The following is an 18860-nucleotide window of genomic DNA, read 5'->3' on the forward strand; positions in this document are numbered from 1 at the left end:
TAGTTTGTAGGCTTATCATGGTGAAACTGAGCATCCACATAGAAAGCCATTGAGGAATCAACCCATATAAATAGTGCTGCTTTCTCTACCGCCATTCTGTCACTGTCACTGCACAGACTGTTGAAAAAGGATGAGGAGGAGGTTGAAGGTGAACATTCAATTGCTTAAATAGCCTTCTGCAGAGGCTGTAGAAGATGATTGATAGAAGTACCGTTTTTGTTCGCTTTCCTTTTGTATGTCTAATCGTTCTACGTACCTCCAATATCTTTCTTAGATGAATTGTAAAGCAGCTTGGATAGGCACCACTGATTTCACACATATTTTATTCACCTCTTACATCGTTCCAGATACATTCCATTAATGAGCCCTGATGAAAATCTCAACCCGTAAGAGCCAATCTTATGTTGAGAGCTTTCATTATTTGACTCAACAGTGTCCATTGTGACTGCTAGAATAAGAATTCATGTGATGAGATGCTGGTGGAGGAAATATAATATGAAGTATGCATATGAAACATGAGGTGAACTGATTCACTTTTCCTGTCTATGTCCTCTCAGTTCATTTTTAGATGTTGATGTCTAAAAAATGATATTCCATAATATGAGTCATTTTGTGTACACTAATGCAAACACTGTGCAATATATACTGTAATAACTGTAAGGTCATCTTTGGGGAATTTTTTGTTTATTGTCAGCTGACCTGATTTAACCAGAAATGCAACTGAACATTGTACTCTAGAATAATTCTACAGGTAGATATCGCATAGTACACCAATACTTTACACCCCTCACAGAGGTTAAAAATTATCTTAGCTAAACTTTCAACTGCAGTCTGGTGATCAAAATGGTTCTGTATTTTGTGTACACCCCAAAAAAACATTTCATACACAAACAAATCTATCAGACTTATATTTTATTAATTTCAGTGATGTTTTTGTATTATGCATAGAACTGATTGGAGATGGACTTTAGGGTGATCTGTGCTTCCAGAGCTCTACAGAGGGCCAATAAGGCCATCTTCAACTCAACACTTCAAAGACCAAGGAGATGGTGGTGGATTTACGCAGGTCTAAGCCCACTCTGCTACCAGTCCACATTGATGGGGTCAATGTGGAGGTGGTTAGCACCTACAAGTATCTGGGTCTCCACCTGGACAATAAACTTGACTGGTCAGCCAACACTGATGCACTCTACAAGAAAGGGCAGAGCAGGCTGTACTTCCTGAGGAGGCTGCGCTCCTTCAATGTGTGCAGCAAGCTCCTCAGGATGTTCTACCAGTCTGTTGTTGCCAGCGTCCTCTTCTATGCAGTAGTATGCTGGGGAGGAAGCACAAGGAAGAAGGATGCGGGGCGAATTGACAGGCTGGTAAGGAAAGCTGGCTCTGTAGTGGGAGCTGAACTGGAGTGCATCACTTCACTATCTGACAAAAGGACCCTGAACAAACTGATCAACCTCTTGGACAATGAGTGTCACCCACTCCACAGCACTATTGTTAAGCAGAAGAGCTTGATCAGCTGGAGACTTCGCTCACTGCCTTGCACAACAGACAGACTGAGGAAGTCATTTGTCCCCAGGGCCATTGAACTGTTCAATGCTTCACTTAAGGGAAGATGAGAGATAGACTTCTCTGCATAGTCTGTCTGCCTCTTCACCCCCTCCATGTTTGGATACTGTCTGTCCACTAGCCACTTTTACCACTGTCTTTCTGCCTCACTGTTTGCGTGCTATATTAGCACATATGCATAACCCCTCCCTCCATGCCACAGCCGAACTGTGGCCACACTTATACCTTTTCTTAAAATAGTTAAATATATAGATATATAGACTTTACTTTACTTTATTTCTGCATTGTTGCACTGTTGGACTGACACTCATTCACACAGAGCACCTTACCTTACCTTACTATGCACAGAGAATCACAGGCTCAGTCCCTGCCTCAGTGATTGCAAGCGCCTCTGATTGATTAATCACCACTATGTGGATACTGTTTTTAGAATTGATTTAGATTAAGTGTTAGTTAGTATAATTTGTATTTTAGTATATTTAGCATATTCTTTATCTTCTACTGTCCTTATTGCTTAGTTGTGTTTTTATATTATATACTTTAATTACTTTTTCTGCTGTTAAAGAATGTGTTTGTGTTGTTTGTATGCTGCTGAGACCTTGAATTTCCCCTGGGGATCAATAAAGTATCTATCTATCTATCTATCTATCTAAGGCGATCTGGTTGGCATGGTTATGGTTATGGGATTTGGCAGACGCTTTTGTCCAAAGCTGCTATGTTCAAGAACTCCATGCTGGTTCCCATGGATGTCTCTGGAAAGTGCTTTGAGAAGTGTCTGGAAATGTCCCTTATAAATAAAATACTCACTTGCAATACCAATAAGTGTCTACCGGACCACAATTTGCCACACCAATGTAGAGGTATTTCTACCATGCCGGCCTCTATAGGGGTATGACATGGCTTGAGAGATGTTTTATGAGAAACTTCACTACAAATTCTGTAGTGATTTGGGGTACTGCAAGCTCCACATAGACTCTATCAGTGAATGTTTTGATTCTTCTCAAAAGAGAGTACTTGTTTCTGCTAGTTTTATAAGCCTATTTTATGCAATAGATGTTTCTGCATGAAAGAAAGCCTGTGATCGTCAGTCTCCCCTGCTGAAAAAAAAAATAGAAACCAGCTTATGCTGGTAGCTGGTTTTAGCCAGTCGATGGTCATGCTGGTGACCAGCCTGCCAATCTTGACATTGTTGGTGTAAGATGGTCATGCTGGTTTTCTAGAATGACCAACATAAGCTGGCATGGCCAGTTAATCCAGCAATGTAAGACCAGCAACACAAACTGACGAGGTTGAAGTGGTACGACAAGCAAAACAAGCTGAATTACCATCGTAAACTAGGTAAACCTAGTTTAAGCCTAGTACGGTCCAGCTGGTCAACCATCATAGGGTGGTCAAACAAGCTGGTCAACTAGCAAACCACCTTAAGCTGGTCAGGTTGTATTTTTTAGCAGGGTCATGATCTGAATGTGACTTTACAGCAGATTTTGTGTTTTCCTATTGTTTCTGTGGTAAATGTGATCGTCCTTTATAGTGACAGAACTTGGAACCTTGTGTTGCCAAAATGTACATATCTGTGACATAGTGAGAGAACAAAATAATTACCTGGTGTGGTTGACAGAAATTACATTGGAAATGGAAAATGAAATACAAATTAAGGAAATAATAATGCTGAAACACTGTTAAGGAAACTTCAAATTAAATGAGAGGTAAAGGAAATTAGACAGTACCCAAATGTATGTTGGCTTTGCTATGAGCAGCAAATTATTAGCAGATTTGGAAGTATCATAGCTTGTTTGGGCTTTTCAACAAGGACAGATTTCTCTCCCTGGATGGAAAAGCAAAGATTCAATAAGCCATTCTAAAGACAATGTGCTTTTATTGTGAGCAATTCCTTTGAAATACAAACAGTGACACTGTTCAAAGGTAATTACTGTGTTCATTCAGGGGCCAATAAAAAAATGGAGATGGTTGTATCACCTGTACCACCAATTATCCTGAAATGAGTAACGTGGCAAATTAAACTGTCACTTCTGTCACCTTCCCTGTGATTGGTTTCCATCCATGTGTTTTTCTTAGGATACACTCCTAATAAAGCTGTGACCACATTACAGGAGTCATTATAGGAGAGCAGAATTTAATTAAGCCTGGATTCGCTATCTGCTTACCTGATGAAGGTTCATTTTAGATGAAAGGCCTCATATAAACAAGAAGCAGATGTTGAAAGACTTAATAAGTGTAGCCTTCTTGTAATATATTGATGCTTACCGGTACTTATGTAATAATATGACAGAAAACAAAGAAATCAGGCTCTTGACACCTTTTATACACATATTTGGATTGCCATTCAGGTTATTATGTAGTTATGCTCGTGGTGTATCTTGAGGTGTATGTGTGGGCCTGGGATATCAGACATCACTGTTGAACCCTCTTGGGGTGTTGTGTTCACTAAGACAAATGGTGGTGCACCCTGATAATGCCTAGACAGGTTTGGTCGCAATGCTGACAAGTAATGTAACATTCCCATGTGTATTATTTGTCCATTAATTTGTTTAATCATGATGTCCATGGTGATTAAAACTCAGTTGTATAACAATTTGTTAGATTACATGCTAAGCATTCACTATGAGTTCATACTTTCTCAGTTCAGTTTCACTAAATCACTCTGGATTTTAAGTTTCTGAAAGTAGGCAAAAGAAAAAAGTTCTGCCAGAAAGAGAGTGACTCATGTTTGGCCCAGAGGGAGGTGTCAGAGATCTTGATGCCCTCCTGAAGCATCCTCTCCTCCTGCTCCCTCCCCTGCAGCTCTTAATGGGTTTGAGTCCATGCCACACAAGTTTCAAGGAGGCATGGAGAGGATGCACTTCAACCCACTTCACTTTCTTGAAGAAATTGATTTTAATTCCTTTTCTCTGAGTATTTACGTATATCTCGTATAATAATGAATTGCTCTGGATCTTAAGCCAATTTCACATAGAGAAAAACATTGTGTGGCTTTAGAACACTATGTTATACAAAATTTGAACATTTACATTTTACAATTTACATGTACTGTATACATAAGTGGAAATTTGAGATTCAGCCATAATTGAGCAACCAATTAGTCCATAAGACTTGCAGTTTGCAAGGAGCTGCAGTATGAGGATGTGGAGAAGTTGGGAGATTTTCTTTAGATGGACATGTACTACTTGCAGCAATATACGTGAGTCATATGCAAATATGCAGTAACTATAGTACTCAGCAGGCATGTGGCAAATTTTAGTCTAAAAGCAGTAGTTAGCTAATATCTTAAAACAGACAGAATGGTAACTTTCATTTTCTGAGTTCCACAAAAACTTCTTATTAGTTCTCATCTTCACTCCATCCAAAGTACATGCTACATAGAGCCTCATAGGGGGCAGGCTAAAGTATAGGATAGAGCCTCATAGGGGACATGTTAAAATATACGCTACATAGAGCGTCATAGAGGGCATGCTAAAGTATAGGATAGAGCCTCATAGAGGGCATGCTAAAGTATAGGATAGAGCCTCATAGGGGACATGTTAAAATACAGGCTACATAGAGCGTCATAGAGGGCATGTTAAAGTAAAGGCTAATGCCTCATAGGGGGCATGTTAAAATACAGGCTACATAGAGCGTCATAGAGGACATGTTAAAGTAAAGGCTAATGCCTCATAGGGGGCATGTTAAAGTACATGCTAGTGCCTCATGGTATATGTATTGTAAGGGATCTTATTGAACTCAGGCTGTCTCCTGAGGAATAAGAATAATTGTGAAGATTAAGGACAATGATTGATCAACCATGTACTTTGAGACATTCTTTTTTTTTACTCTATTTTATTGTTGGAACTAGAGTTCATGAGTTCGTTTATCTATGCCCGTGCTCATTGTCAGGTGCAATTACCAGGGCCCTTTTACAAGTTCTTCCCGATTAAAATGCCATTCTTACAAAAGTAAGGGAAAAACTTTGATGAAACTAGTTATCAATGCCCTGTCTTCAAAGAAAATTAATACGCAATTTCAGGGTTGTCATTGACCATGGCTTATTATAAGGAACTTCTTTAATGTTGTCACTATGGATGATGCAGTGGTTCTCATACATATTCATTTACACAGTGCAAAGTGCATACACTGAAAAAAACATGCTATTCAATTACACTTTTGTCAGACAGAAGTCATTACTGCCCCATCCCTATTTATACAAGAATATGCAAATACACTTTCTATTTCATTACCAATCTTGAAATGGCACTTCCAAAAGTTCAAGTCATTGACATCTAATGTTGAATTGTCCTGTATATTTCTATGGGTGGTTTCTCTCTCTCTCTCTCTCTCTCTCTCTCTCTCTCTCTCGCTATCAATTAAATTATATTAAACGAATAGTTATTTACAAAAAGGCATGTGTATTGACATGCAATATCTATTTATCTATCTATCTATCTATTTATCTATCTATATCTATCTATCTCTCTCTCTATATATATATATATGCAATTTGAGGGTTGTAGATAGATAGATAGATAGATAGATAGATAGATAGATAGATAGATATACACTTTTTAATGACTCATTATTGGCTTTCATAATTACCAACATATCTTTTCAACGGCCCCGCTGCATGCAGAACTGACAGTTAACCTTCCAAAATGTCAAGGAATTAGAGTTGGGCTACCCATTTGATTAAAGGTTGTACAGTCCGCTTTGCTCCATTAATCAGAGAAAGGTCACTGAAGTTGGTTCTACCACAAGAAGTGTGAAAAAACATGAACTGAATTGGTCATAGTGTAAGACTCTCTTAAATGTCTTCTGGGAAACAAAAATACATGATCAATACTCTCTAATTGTAAACAAAACATATTCCATAGGCTATGTTGTTGCTGAATCCATAGCCTATTACACAACATTGCAGCATGGTGCTCCAGATACTAACTTTGACATTTTTCGTTTTTAAATGGCTGAGGGATAAATGTCACATTTGGTAACTTACTCTTCATGCAGGGCTGGCTTAAGCAGCACACCTGGCAGCATTAGTGGAATTTATTCTTTCAAGAACAGCCTTGACTTGTTTTTGTTGTGTTGCAAATACAGTGTATGGAAATTTAAATGAAAAAGGAAAATACGATGAGATGAGATGCACTTGAGATATCACTGTCTTTTTCATTCATTTTAAATATTATGCTATTTTGACAGATGACTCAACAGCAATGCAAGTGCAAAACTTTTTTGTTATACTTTTTTGTTATGCTTTATGCAGAATTACTAAAATGCAAATACTTCATGTCAACACAGAATTATGCCCTCTTTGGTATAGAATAAAAGACTCTGTTCCTGACTAGTGAGAGAAGAGAGTGTCTGGACAGTTGGTTCTTATGTGGTATAAACCAATTACCCCTGTTTTCCACAAGTCATATTTATTAACACCAGATGCATTATGTCTCATTTTGACAGCATTATTTATGTAAATATTGTCCTTTGAATTAATGTATCAAAGGGTTCACACTATCAAAACATAATTTTGAATAAGCATTCTAATTGCTTCTGTGCAGCAAATGAGACCGTTGCAGATGTACCAAGTTTTACAAATAAATTGAGCTATAATGTTTGAAAAAGGAAATATTCTGTATTTAAAACAAGCCACCTTCATTCTGTTGAAATACTGTATTGTTCAACAATCACCCCCATTGTCTTATGATGACATAATAAAATGCTGAATGTTAACATGTACGTATGCCAACAATATACTGGAAGATGACATTGAATGGTGGTAGAATGGTGGTTCTATATGCCCTATGTGAAATTTGACTATCTGGGACTGGCAGAATAGTTGCTTCTGCAATATATGATGCAGAATGTGGATGGCTTTAATTACCTCTCCTGTCTTATGCCACATTAAAGCAGTGTTTGAGTAAAATGAGTAACTATGAAATATAAACACCTTTCTCACCCTGAAGGAAATTTAATAATAAGGACTGATTAAAAAACTGCTTGTGCAAACTGCCACGCAGCTATCATTTAATTTCGCCCCTATCATTGCTCAGTGGTGTTGATGATGTGCTTTTCTTCCTATATGACCATTACTAATTACATTAATGAAAGACAAAACATAGGAATTATTACAGAGGCAGGCTGCTATGTGGCTTGTGGCTTAAACAAGACCTAGTGTTGGGACCTTTTGCTTGGGCTCAACGGTGGAACCTTTGCAGTCTTCTCCCCCATTGGTTCCACTACTGTAATGACAATTTGTGAGAACTTCTAAGGCTCAGGTTAGGTACTTCAGTGCGGCCCCGAAATGATATAACGTGAGATATAACGAGGCATGAAGGAGGCAGGAGTGGAAGATGGAAAGTGAAACCCAGCAGGGCAGACTTTACAGCTAAATTTGGCTACATTAGTTGAGTTGAGGTACATCAACAACAAACTAATATCTTATAAAATAAATAAGCTTTAACTAATCAAAATAGATAGATAGATAGATAGATAGATACTTTATTGATCCCTAGGGGAAATTCAAGGTCACAGTAGCATACAAACAACATACACACACACATTCACTAACAGCAGAAACACTAATTAAAAGTATATATAAATATAAAAAACACAACTAAGCAATAAGGACTGTAGAAGATAAAGAATATACTAAATATACTAAAATACAATTTATACTAAATAAAACTGAATCTAAATCAATTCTAAAAAACAGTATCCACATAGTGGGTGATTAATCAATCAGGTGCTCTTGCAATGACTGAAGCAGGGACTGAGCCTGTGGTCCTCTGTGCATAAGGTAAGGTAAGGTGCTCTTTGTGAATGAGTGTCATGGTGATGGTGCAAATGAGTAAGTCAAACAGTGCAACAGTGCAAGAATAAAGTCTATATATCTATATATAAATAACTATATTAAGAAAGGTATAAGTGTGGTCACAGTTCGGCTGTGGCATGGAGGGAGGGGTTGTGCATATGTGCTAATAAAGTACGCAAACAGTGAGGCAGAAGACAATGGTAAAGTGGCTAGTGGACAGACAGTTCAAGACATGGAGGTGGTGAAGAGGCAGACAGACTATGCGGAGAAGTCTATTTCTCCTCTTCCCATAAGTGATGCATTGAACAGTTCAATGGCCCGGGGATGAATGACTTCCTCAGTCTGTCTGTTGTGCAAGGCAGTGAGCGAAGTCTCCAGCTGATCAGGCTCTTCTGCTTAACAATAGTGCTGTGGAGTGGATGACACTCATTGTCCAAGATGTTGATCAGTTTGTTCAGGGTCCTTTTGTCAGATATTGAAGTGATGCACTCCAGTTCAGCTCCCACTACAGAGCCAGCTTTCCTTACCAGCCTGTCAAGTCGCCCCGCATCCTTCTTCTTTGTGCTTCCTCCTCAGCATACGACTGCATAGAAGAGGACGCTGGCAACAACAGACTGGTAGAACATCCTGAGGAGCTTGCTGCACACATTGAAGGAGCGCAGCCTCCTCAGGAAGTACAGCCTGCTCTGCCCTTTCTTGTAGAGTGCGTCAGTGTTGGCTGACCAGTCCAGTTTATTGTCCAGGTGGAGACCCAGGTACTTGTAGGTGCTTACCACCTCGACATTGACCCCATCAATGGAGACTGGTAGCAGAGTGGGCTTAGACCTGCGGAAATCCACCACCATCTCCTTGGTCTTTGAAGGGTTGAGTTGGAGATGATTGAGTTTGCACCATTGCACAAAGTCTTCCACCAGGCTCCTATACTCCTCCTCCTGCCCGTTCCTGATACACCCCACAATTGCAGTATCGTCAGAAAACTTCTGCATATGGCATGACTCAGTGCTGTAGCAGAAGTCAGATGTGTACAAGGTGAACAGGACTGGAGAGAGCACAGTTCCCTGTGGCGCTCCGGTGCTGCTGATCACAGTGTCAGAGAGACAGTTCTTCAGTCTGACGAACTGTAGTCGCTCCGACAGGTAATCTGTGATCCAGGTTACCAGGTGAGCGTCCACACCCATCTGCAAGAGCTTGTCTCCCAGTCTGAGGGGTTGGATGGTGTTAAAAGCACTTGAGAAATCAAAGAACATGATTCTCACAGCACTTTTCCCCTTGTCTAGGTGAGAATGTGTCCTGTGTAGAAGATAAGTGATGGTATTCTCCTGGTATGCAAACTGTAACGGGTCTAGTGCATGGCGTACCTGGGGTCTGAGCATAGTGAAAATGTCAATGGTATATTAATTTCACAAGTAATTACAAATGAAATCAACATAATGCAACCTCTAATTTGGAACAGCTATTCATAGGCAGCCTATGGTGTCTATTGACTCGATTTGAAGGTATTTGCCTAAAATCTAGAATAGGGTAGCTGTTGGAATATGTTGATGTTTAAAACCAGCACAGATAGTTTTAGCCTCCAAGGTGGATCATTTAGGTAATAAGAATGTTTAGGTTACTAGGTAACTTGAACTTGATTCTTGAATTTCCCCTGGGGATCAATAAAGTATCCATCTATCTATCTATCTATCTATCTGAACACGTATAGCAAAATGGAAAACTGAAATACCTGGGCACAGGAAACCAGGTTGATAGGAAATAGACACTTTTTGTTCTGGGGCGGGGGGCCACCCCCCTCTGCACTGGCCCCTTCGAAAGCTGGAGACACACACACACATGCACACATGCAAGCATTCATGCACTGTAGCACCAACCAAAATAATAACTACCCACCCACCAACGTAATAAACCACCAATGTAATAATCTGCACGTTTTAAATGTAATAATCCTGCCAACGTAATAATTTCCCACTAACGTAATAACTGATGCCTACTGCCAACATAATAAACCAATTTCTCACCAACATAATTAATACGTTTGCAGGAAGTTATCACATTGGTGGGAAGGTTCAAATGTTATTACATTAACTTCCCAATGTAATTACAGATGCAGTGAAATAATATGTTTTATCAGTTGTAAGGGTATTGGTGTCAACAATTATCACCATCTAAACTCCTGACCATACAGATTTGTACCCCTCCCCCCCTCTTTACTTTCTACCTTTACTTATTATTCATCGCCTTTACAAGGAGCCAAGCAAAGCTACATGGACAGGTCCCTGACTCTTTATGCAGAGTTGCTTTGGGATCCAATGTGGGTATACTTGCTGTGTGTATGTGTGTGTGTGGGTGTATGCTTCTGTGGGAGTATATCTGTGTGTGTGTTTGCTTTGCCCGTGTTTATGTGTATGGTTGTGTGCCAGTTACAGTAATAACTGTGTGTGTGTGTGTGTGTGTGTGTGTGTGTGTGTGTGTGTGTGTGATTTACCAACAATTCTGAAAAGGTGACTTGTTAATATAATAAATATGCATCTTTGTAACAAACTATTTAACATAATTATCTCAAATACAATATAGAAGGAATGCAGGGGACAGCAGTCTGTAGAAAGAGAGCTCCGAATTCCTGCAAATAGCCCATATCTATTTGTACTACAGCCTACAGAATAGCAGTGTTCCAACCTGGCATGCCAACTTTCTATATTAGAAGCAACGCGACCCGCTCAGAGTGCGGCAGAAGTTAGCTGTTCACCTTGGTAAGACTTTATCTGACATGAAAATGATTTTGGAAACATTATTTTAAGGCAGTGCTCCTCAAAGTGTGGGGCGGGCCCCACTAGTGGGGAATGGAGACATGACAGGTGGGGCGCGACAAACAGGAGATATATGCACACATAAACATAGGAGTCATAAACAGGCCCACATATAAATTAAAGCACCATCAGATCCAGGGAACTGAGAATCAAACCAGAACCAAAATGTGAAAATAATATTTTAACGTTTCCAATTTGATGGGGTCTGGTGGGGCTTGAAAGTTCCTCACCTCCAGAGTGGGAGTACTGTTTTAAGGTAAATAAATTCTTTATGGGGCCTTTAACTTACATTCAACCTTTATATGTTGCTTACTAATGCAAATTACTCATATTGCCTATATACAAATTACTCATATTGCCTCCTCATAACAAAATAGTGGGTGAGGTTATTACAATTTTGAAAATTGATTCTTGGTGGAGGAAACCGCATTGTGGAATTCTTTGCCTGACAGTCCTGTTTTTCCAAAAAAACACAAGGTGTCACTCTGTTCTGTATTCAGTCCAATAATGTTTACCACATCAGTCAGTGAACTATGGGGCATCACTATCGCCTTTCCATTCATAAAGGATTCTCAACTGCCCTATGCTAAAGTTGATTTGAAAGGAAGCATTGAAGCACCCTTCCTATAACCTGACTCTAGCCAGATGAATTTCGTTCCGCCTAGCTCCACTCATCCATCTGGGATCGATCCATTGCAGTGGTGTTTCAGAAGGCTGGGCCTTATCCAAAATCCTTGCATATAATTGGATAAGCCACTTGTCCGTCATCTATTGACGTGCTACTTCAACCACTCACATCGAAGCTATCCCGTGACGCTGAGAACAGTCTCACAGTCGCTTCTACGCTACGTCACATCTATAAAACTCACCGCCCTGCGTCCTGATTGGCTCTACCATAAAATCTGGTGATGAAATCACTCTCAGCGATCCTAGATGGATGTGAGTGGAGCTAGGCGGAGCTTAGCGCAACGAAATTCATCTGGCGAGAGTCAGGTTACCTTTCCAAAATTACATTTCCAGTACTTACAGCTGTGGGGCAGCCGTGGCCTACTGGTTAGCGCTTCGGACTTGTAACCGGGGGGTTGCTGGTTCTAACCCCGACCAGTAGGCATGGCTGAAGTGCATGGCCTGAGCAAGGCACCTAACCCCTTACTGCTCCCCAAGCGCCGCTGTTGTTGCAGGCAGCTCACTGAGCCCGGATAGTGTGTGCTTCTGTTCACTGTGTGCTGAGTGTGTTTCACTAATTCACGATGCAGAGACCTCACGGGATCAAAAGAGTATATATACTTATATACAGTAAAAGAACAACAAAACTTGGAGCTTCTGTTCACTGTGTGCAGAGTGTGTTTCACTAATTCACGGATTGGGATAAATGCAGAGACCTCACGGGATCAAAAGAGTATACATACTTATATACAGTAAAAGAACAACAAAACTAGAGCGCCATAATGTGACTCATCTTCAGTGCCCGAGTATAGGAGGAGGAGAGTCATTCAACAACTGAGTACAGTCCATACTAAAACATCAATAAGCAACTAAAAAAGTGTGATCAAACCTAATCAAAAATTCCCAGATTTCAAATAACATACTGATATTATGTTAAACAATATAGTAAATGGACTGCATTTATAGCGCTTGCTTACAATTTCACGCCTCACATTTACCCATTCACACACACACTCATGGCGGAGGCTGCCATGCAAGGTGCCAACCTGTAGTATTTTAGGGTTCAGTGTCTTGCTCAAGGAGGACACTTCGACAGGGGTAAGGAGGAGTTGGGCTTGAACCAGAAACCTTCTGGTCCCTGCGACTCCTCATACCTTCTGAGTCACTGTTGTCATTCTGTTATTGCCCTTAGATCTGATCATAGTATGAAATAATAACTTCTAAAATAAAATATTCTTGCTCACAATCAATGAAATATACCCCATTTGGTTATATTAAGTGTACTTCCCCTTAGTATTGAAATGCACTTTAAAATACACTATTTGAACATTATGTTTCTGATACTTAAACGTTTAAATAGGCTACGCTACAGCATAGGCCTACCTATTTTTTAGACAATAGAGACACAGGAATTCATTAATGGAATCATGTGCGTCACTTTCATGCAAGGGTTTTCCCCCAGCGTGACGTTATGCATAACTTGTTTTAAAAGCCCTACTCCTGATGCACCATATCCATTGCTGAAGAGGTAGGATCACAGTGTGTTGCTGTATTCATTCTGTGCCTCATTGGGTAATCGACAGGGACAGTCTAACCGGGCTTTGGTTAAAAGGAGCTGTAGCTGGTTGGTATTGTACAGCCTAGATTTGGAAGATAAACTGGCAACGAGAAGAAACTCGGTAAGGACATGCAACGGAGTTTATGGACACAACAGGATAGCCTAGTTGCGAACACCATAGCCTAGGCTACTTGTCTGTATCGCACTGTAACAAGAACTTGAGGGATAACGTTTGATTTAGCCAAGATTTGTTAAGACTGAATGTGAACCTATTTAGTGCTGAACCATCAAGCCGATGTACTTTATATTAACTATAGGCTACTTTTACTAATACTGTTATAGGCTACTATTACTAATACTAATAGTAAGTATGTGGTAACCAAAATGTGTGGAGATCATCGGTAATGTCATAGGCTAACACAACATGAATGAGGGCTACTTTAACTAGTAGGCTACGAAAAAGTCACACATTTTCTTTTCTTTTCTTTTTTTTTTTTGCAGCCGATGGCAGTGACTGTGAACTTGTTCCGAATATTGGCTGTTTGTTCATGCCTCGCGCTGGCTGTTGGCATATGCAGGAAAGACTGCGCTCTCTGCATGTATCGCCGCGAAGGAACCACCAAAGCAAGTAGTTTGGTAAGTCACATCATATCTTCCAAAATGTTGAACTCCAACGAATTATTAATTTATTTAATGAATATGTCGGTGATTATGTTGGTTAAGTAGGCCTAGGCTATAAACTTGGCTGTAGCCTACGTCACCATTTGAAGTTACAGTGAGTAGACTAGGTTACCAAATGGCTAGTACCGGTCAAAAGTTTGGGGTCACTTAGAAATTTCCATTCCACTCCATTATAGACAGAATACCAGCTGAGATCAGTTGCATTGTTTTTTTGTTTTTTTAATCAGGGCAGCAGTTTTCAGATTACATTAGATTACATAATTGCAAAAAGGTTATCCAATGTTTTCTTAGTTAGCCTTTTAAAATGATATCAGATAAGTAAACATAATGTGCCTTTGGAACATTTTGACTATAGTGTAATTATAGCCAAGAATATTTCATTTGTTGAATTTATTTAGGCTATGCATTTAGCTGATGTTTTTGACCAATGATAAGAATAACTAAATGTGTAAACGTTATTTCATTACAAGTAGGCCACACCACATATGCCCTATATGTGCTTTGGCTACTACATTCCAGTAAAGTAAAGCGCCATTTGTAAAGACAAGTAAACAGAGGTAAAGAGTAATTTTTTTTATCTTAGTTTCACAATGAAAAATCTAACCTTGAGGGGAAACACATTTATTCTGCGAAGAAATCCTCATAAAGAAAATCCTCATAAAGAAATATTTTTTAACAGAAACACACGGCAAAATTATTACTGCCACTATCAGTATTTTATAAAGAAAGATCCAGAAGGCAGCATTATTTATATTGTGTGGTATACAGGGGCGCAGCTACCCATTTTTTGAAGGGTATGCAACAACAAATTGCCCCCCCCCCCCAAAAAAAAAAAAATAAATAAATAAAAAAATTGAAGTATTGTTAAATTGTGCATTGTCACTTTAAGAGAGTCTAAACGGTTCTCATAACGTCCTTTTGCCAGCTGTTGTTCACAAAGGATAAGGCTGATCCTGCTCTAGCCTTTGTTTGCCACATTATCAGCACAATATTAAGCTATTAATATTTGGATTGTTAGGAAATGGAAACATGATGAGTTGTTGCTAGCGTGACATTTCTGTTTGCAGTTTGCCATTAAAAGTTCAGTATGAGCATGGTAGCCACCTAGCTATCTTAATGGAATAGGTTATGTTTCAATCAGCATATGCTTAGCAAACGCTAGTTAGTCTGTTAACATGAATATTTGCAAGCCTCAAAGCACAGGCGTCACACTTTAAATCCTACCTGTTGCTTTTCACCATCCACTTATTTAACTACTGTCGCATCCCTTGGCATGCCATCTCATTTTCCCTCTATCTTTTTCTATGTTTAGCCCCCGACAGCTTTTTTTGCTGTATCCATCTTTATCCATAGACGAAAACTCACTACTCGTACCTGCTCACTCAGCGCTCACGGCGCCCCCACTCCCTTTTCTATGTCAAAATTCTATGATGGAATTATAAGATAGGGCGCCTACTCTAGCCTGTTAGTCCTCTAAAATGTTATTTAACATTGAGGAAATGCAGAAATCATTTAGAAACGTACAACAGTAGCTACATATAGAATATACCAAATATATTATGATTATTATTATTTTTTTTACCATCGCTTTGTCGCCCCCACGGTGCTGCGCCCCTATGCGCCGCATATAGCGCATACCCACTTTTTGCGCCACTGGTGGTATAGCTGTTTAAAGTTACACAATATTTTGTGGTGGGGATTCATTGCAAGAGACTGGATGTGTTTCAATGTTTTTACTGTACGGTTTGTACTGCAATTTGTGGACAGACTTGTTACAGTAAAAAGAAAACAAAGCCATTTATCGTGCAAAGGGAGAAAAGGACTATTCGGCATGGAACTAGTACAGTGCATTTTTACCAACATGACAGTAGCAGCAAATGAAAATGTCAAAATCAGTTGCTTGGATGTACTAAAGCATTTGCTGTCGTACAAGATTAAGAGAAACTGCTTGCATGTTTTGCACAAGATGATGGAGTTTGAACAAGCAATTTTGAGAATTTGAATTGTAAGAGAAACCATAAACACATAACCCAGAGCTTATGGTGCCAGGTGAAAAGATGAGTCTTTAAACACTCGAAAGTTCCAAAACTACCACAGGAATGCAGAATACTATGGCAACTATTTCATTACGATAGTCATAAGACACGGAATCATTTAACAGTTTTTCAAATCCTTTCATACTAAAACAAATACTGTAAAATTTACAATAATTAACTTGCAATTGTAGTTGCAGCAATAATATTACTGTAAATGCACAACATGGCACTGTAATTCATTATTACATTAAACATTATATTGTAACTATAATGCATTTCGTTGTTGTAACTTTACACAACAATACAGTACACAATACAGTAGTTACAGTAAAATGTTGTATAATTAAAAATTGCATTTATGATAAGTATACCCTACATATGTCTTGAAAAATAACTGTCTATCCAGCTGCCTACCCAAATTCATAGTAAATTACAATAACACTATTTTATATCTAAAAAGCAATACCATATTATAAATATCTACTGTAAAACGATTTGTTACAGTGCATTCTACTCACCTGTCATTCTGGCTTCTACGTTGATTCCATAGAGCTGCACACTAGAATGTCAAGGAGGGGTAGACAACCAGAACCTGGACATGTGTAGAAATGTCCTGACGGAGGAAGAACGCACAGCTGCCCTCCGCCTACAGGGGAGTGAGGGTGAAGCAGAGCACCAACACCAGCTCACTAAGAAGTACGGTGGCTTTATGAAACGCTATGGTGGCCTCGTCATGAAAAAGACAGGGGATGACACCGGAGCTCATTTTGATGGAGAGGCCACAGAGCTGATGAGCAAACGTTACGGCGGCTTCATGAAGAAGGACGCAACAGCCCATCAGGAGGGAGGAGAGGTCAGGCAGCTTCAGGCTTTGAGGGAGATCCTGAATTTGGGTGTCAGGGATGCCCAGTATAGTGAGGAAGGTTCTAAGCACTTTGATGATTTTATGAGAAACCCACAGGAGAGCAATAAAGATTTGGTACGGGATCTGCAAAAGCGCTATGGGGGTTTTATGCGTAGAGTGGGCCGACCAGAGTGGCTAGTTGATAATAAGGTGCATGGTGGATTTGCAAAACGTTTTTTGGAGGAGACTGCAGAAACCAGCGTTCCTTATATAGAGAAGAGGTATGGTGGCTTCATGGATTAGGCATCTGCGGTTGAGTGAAAGAATGGACTGCAAATTACCTGTTATTTTTCTGTTTAGAACCAGTATTGTACCTCTTTTTGCATTCCCTGCTCTGATTTATCTTTGCTGCGTCAATATTCCTTGTAGATAGTTCATATAAGGTGTTTTTGTTGTTTGCTCTTAATAAATAATTCTGGTGATGTTGACAAGTTCAAGCACATAAATTACATTTCTTATACCATTGCTTTGAATTCTAGAGTCAATTGAATTGAATATAGAAATGAGTTAATGAACTGGTTAACATGATGATCTTACAGTATTTCAATTTGATTCTGTTTGTTTTCTACCCTTATTTGAGTGTTTTAAAGCTTTTTGCACACTGTTGTTTGTGTTTGTGATAAGTTAAAACAATTTGACAAAGCACAATAAAGGTTTATTTGACGAAGCACAATAAATCAAGTGCATAAATAGACCTTGTGTACTTGTGCCATCGTAATCAAGACTGTGATTATTGCCAGGTTTTAACACATGGCCAGAGGGCCGCAGTAATTGTCAGGCCAACCCGAGATGAAGCCTCTATGACCACAGCTTCTATTTCATTTGCGACAATAAACTCTCTATCGTCTGCCTGAATTTAACAGCTCATAGGCCTACCGTGAATACAGGAAATGGGAGGGCTCACAGAGGATTCTGTCTATTTGTCTCAAAGCACACTGGTCAAAAATAGACTGACGGTTATGAAACCCTTTTTTGAGCGATTATTTTTTATTATTGTCAGGACCAGATGAGTTTTGATGTTAAAATCACAGGAAGGTTGTTCTCTAGAAAAGCTTGCTAAAACATTCTTTTGATAGACTCAGGTGCAATCTACAGAAGAAATACAGTCTCTTGTGTGGACGAGCCAGTCAACATGAGTATTCCAGGGTGTAATCAATATGGACACCAAGATATTCATAGGATTTTAGTTGTAGGATTTTACTTATGTGATTGGCTGGTTGGGAGTATGAACAGAAGACTGTGATTGCCAACTTATTTTAGGGTAAAACCTTATCATTATTATTTTTGACATTTAAAATTATTAGAGTCACACCAATCAAGAAACTCACTTCTGAATGTTGTTCAAATCATCATCTATAAGTTCAAGATTAGCATTGCCGAATCATCTGAGTATTTGAAAGTATAGTTCTGTGGATGTTGAACAATGGTGGATGAACAAGTATACAGTGTGAAATGGACATGTGAGCTGACACAGCCTTAGTCAAGTAATGCACTATCCTCAACAATTAAAAGAAAAAGACGCATGGTGGTAGTAATAGCAACTTTGGTAACGTTAACCTCATACATACAGTGTGTCTTATATGGCAAGTATCCCATTGACTTGCATTGTCTTTAATACAGCATTATGTAAGGTCGGCTAAAAGTGGTATTGAAGAGCCTGGTTTTAGCTGGTTTGCATGATGACTTTAGCGGGTATCTTGGCACAGGGCCTATGTGTTCTGGACATTACAAATGTTACTATTTCTTGGTATTTTTTTGAACGATTTAAGCTAAAAAAAAAAGAAAAAAACTACACACGTCAGCCTTAATACAAAGTCAAAAGGTCACAAAGGTCAAACAGATGCACTACAGA

At 39.3% G+C, this 18860-nt stretch overlaps 1 protein-coding gene across 1 annotated transcript; it reads left to right on the top strand.

The window, feature by feature from the left end:
- The first annotated feature begins 13340 nt into the window (after window positions 1–13340).
- penka (proenkephalin a) lies at window positions 13341–17700 on the top strand. The gene is made up of 3 exons (XM_042102498.1): window positions 13341–13508; window positions 13889–14023; window positions 16655–17700. The coding sequence occupies exons 2-3, from the start codon at window positions 13892–13894 to the stop codon at window positions 17249–17251; spliced, it is 729 nt and encodes a 242-aa protein (XP_041958432.1). The 5' UTR covers window positions 13341–13508; window positions 13889–13891; the 3' UTR covers window positions 17252–17700.
- The last annotated feature ends 1160 nt before the right edge of the window (window positions 17701–18860 follow it).

The sequence above is a fragment of the Alosa sapidissima genome, chromosome 1 (assembly GCF_018492685.1).
Source record: "Alosa sapidissima isolate fAloSap1 chromosome 1, fAloSap1.pri, whole genome shotgun sequence".
NCBI classification, from domain to species: Eukaryota; Metazoa; Chordata; class Actinopteri; order Clupeiformes; family Clupeidae; genus Alosa; species Alosa sapidissima.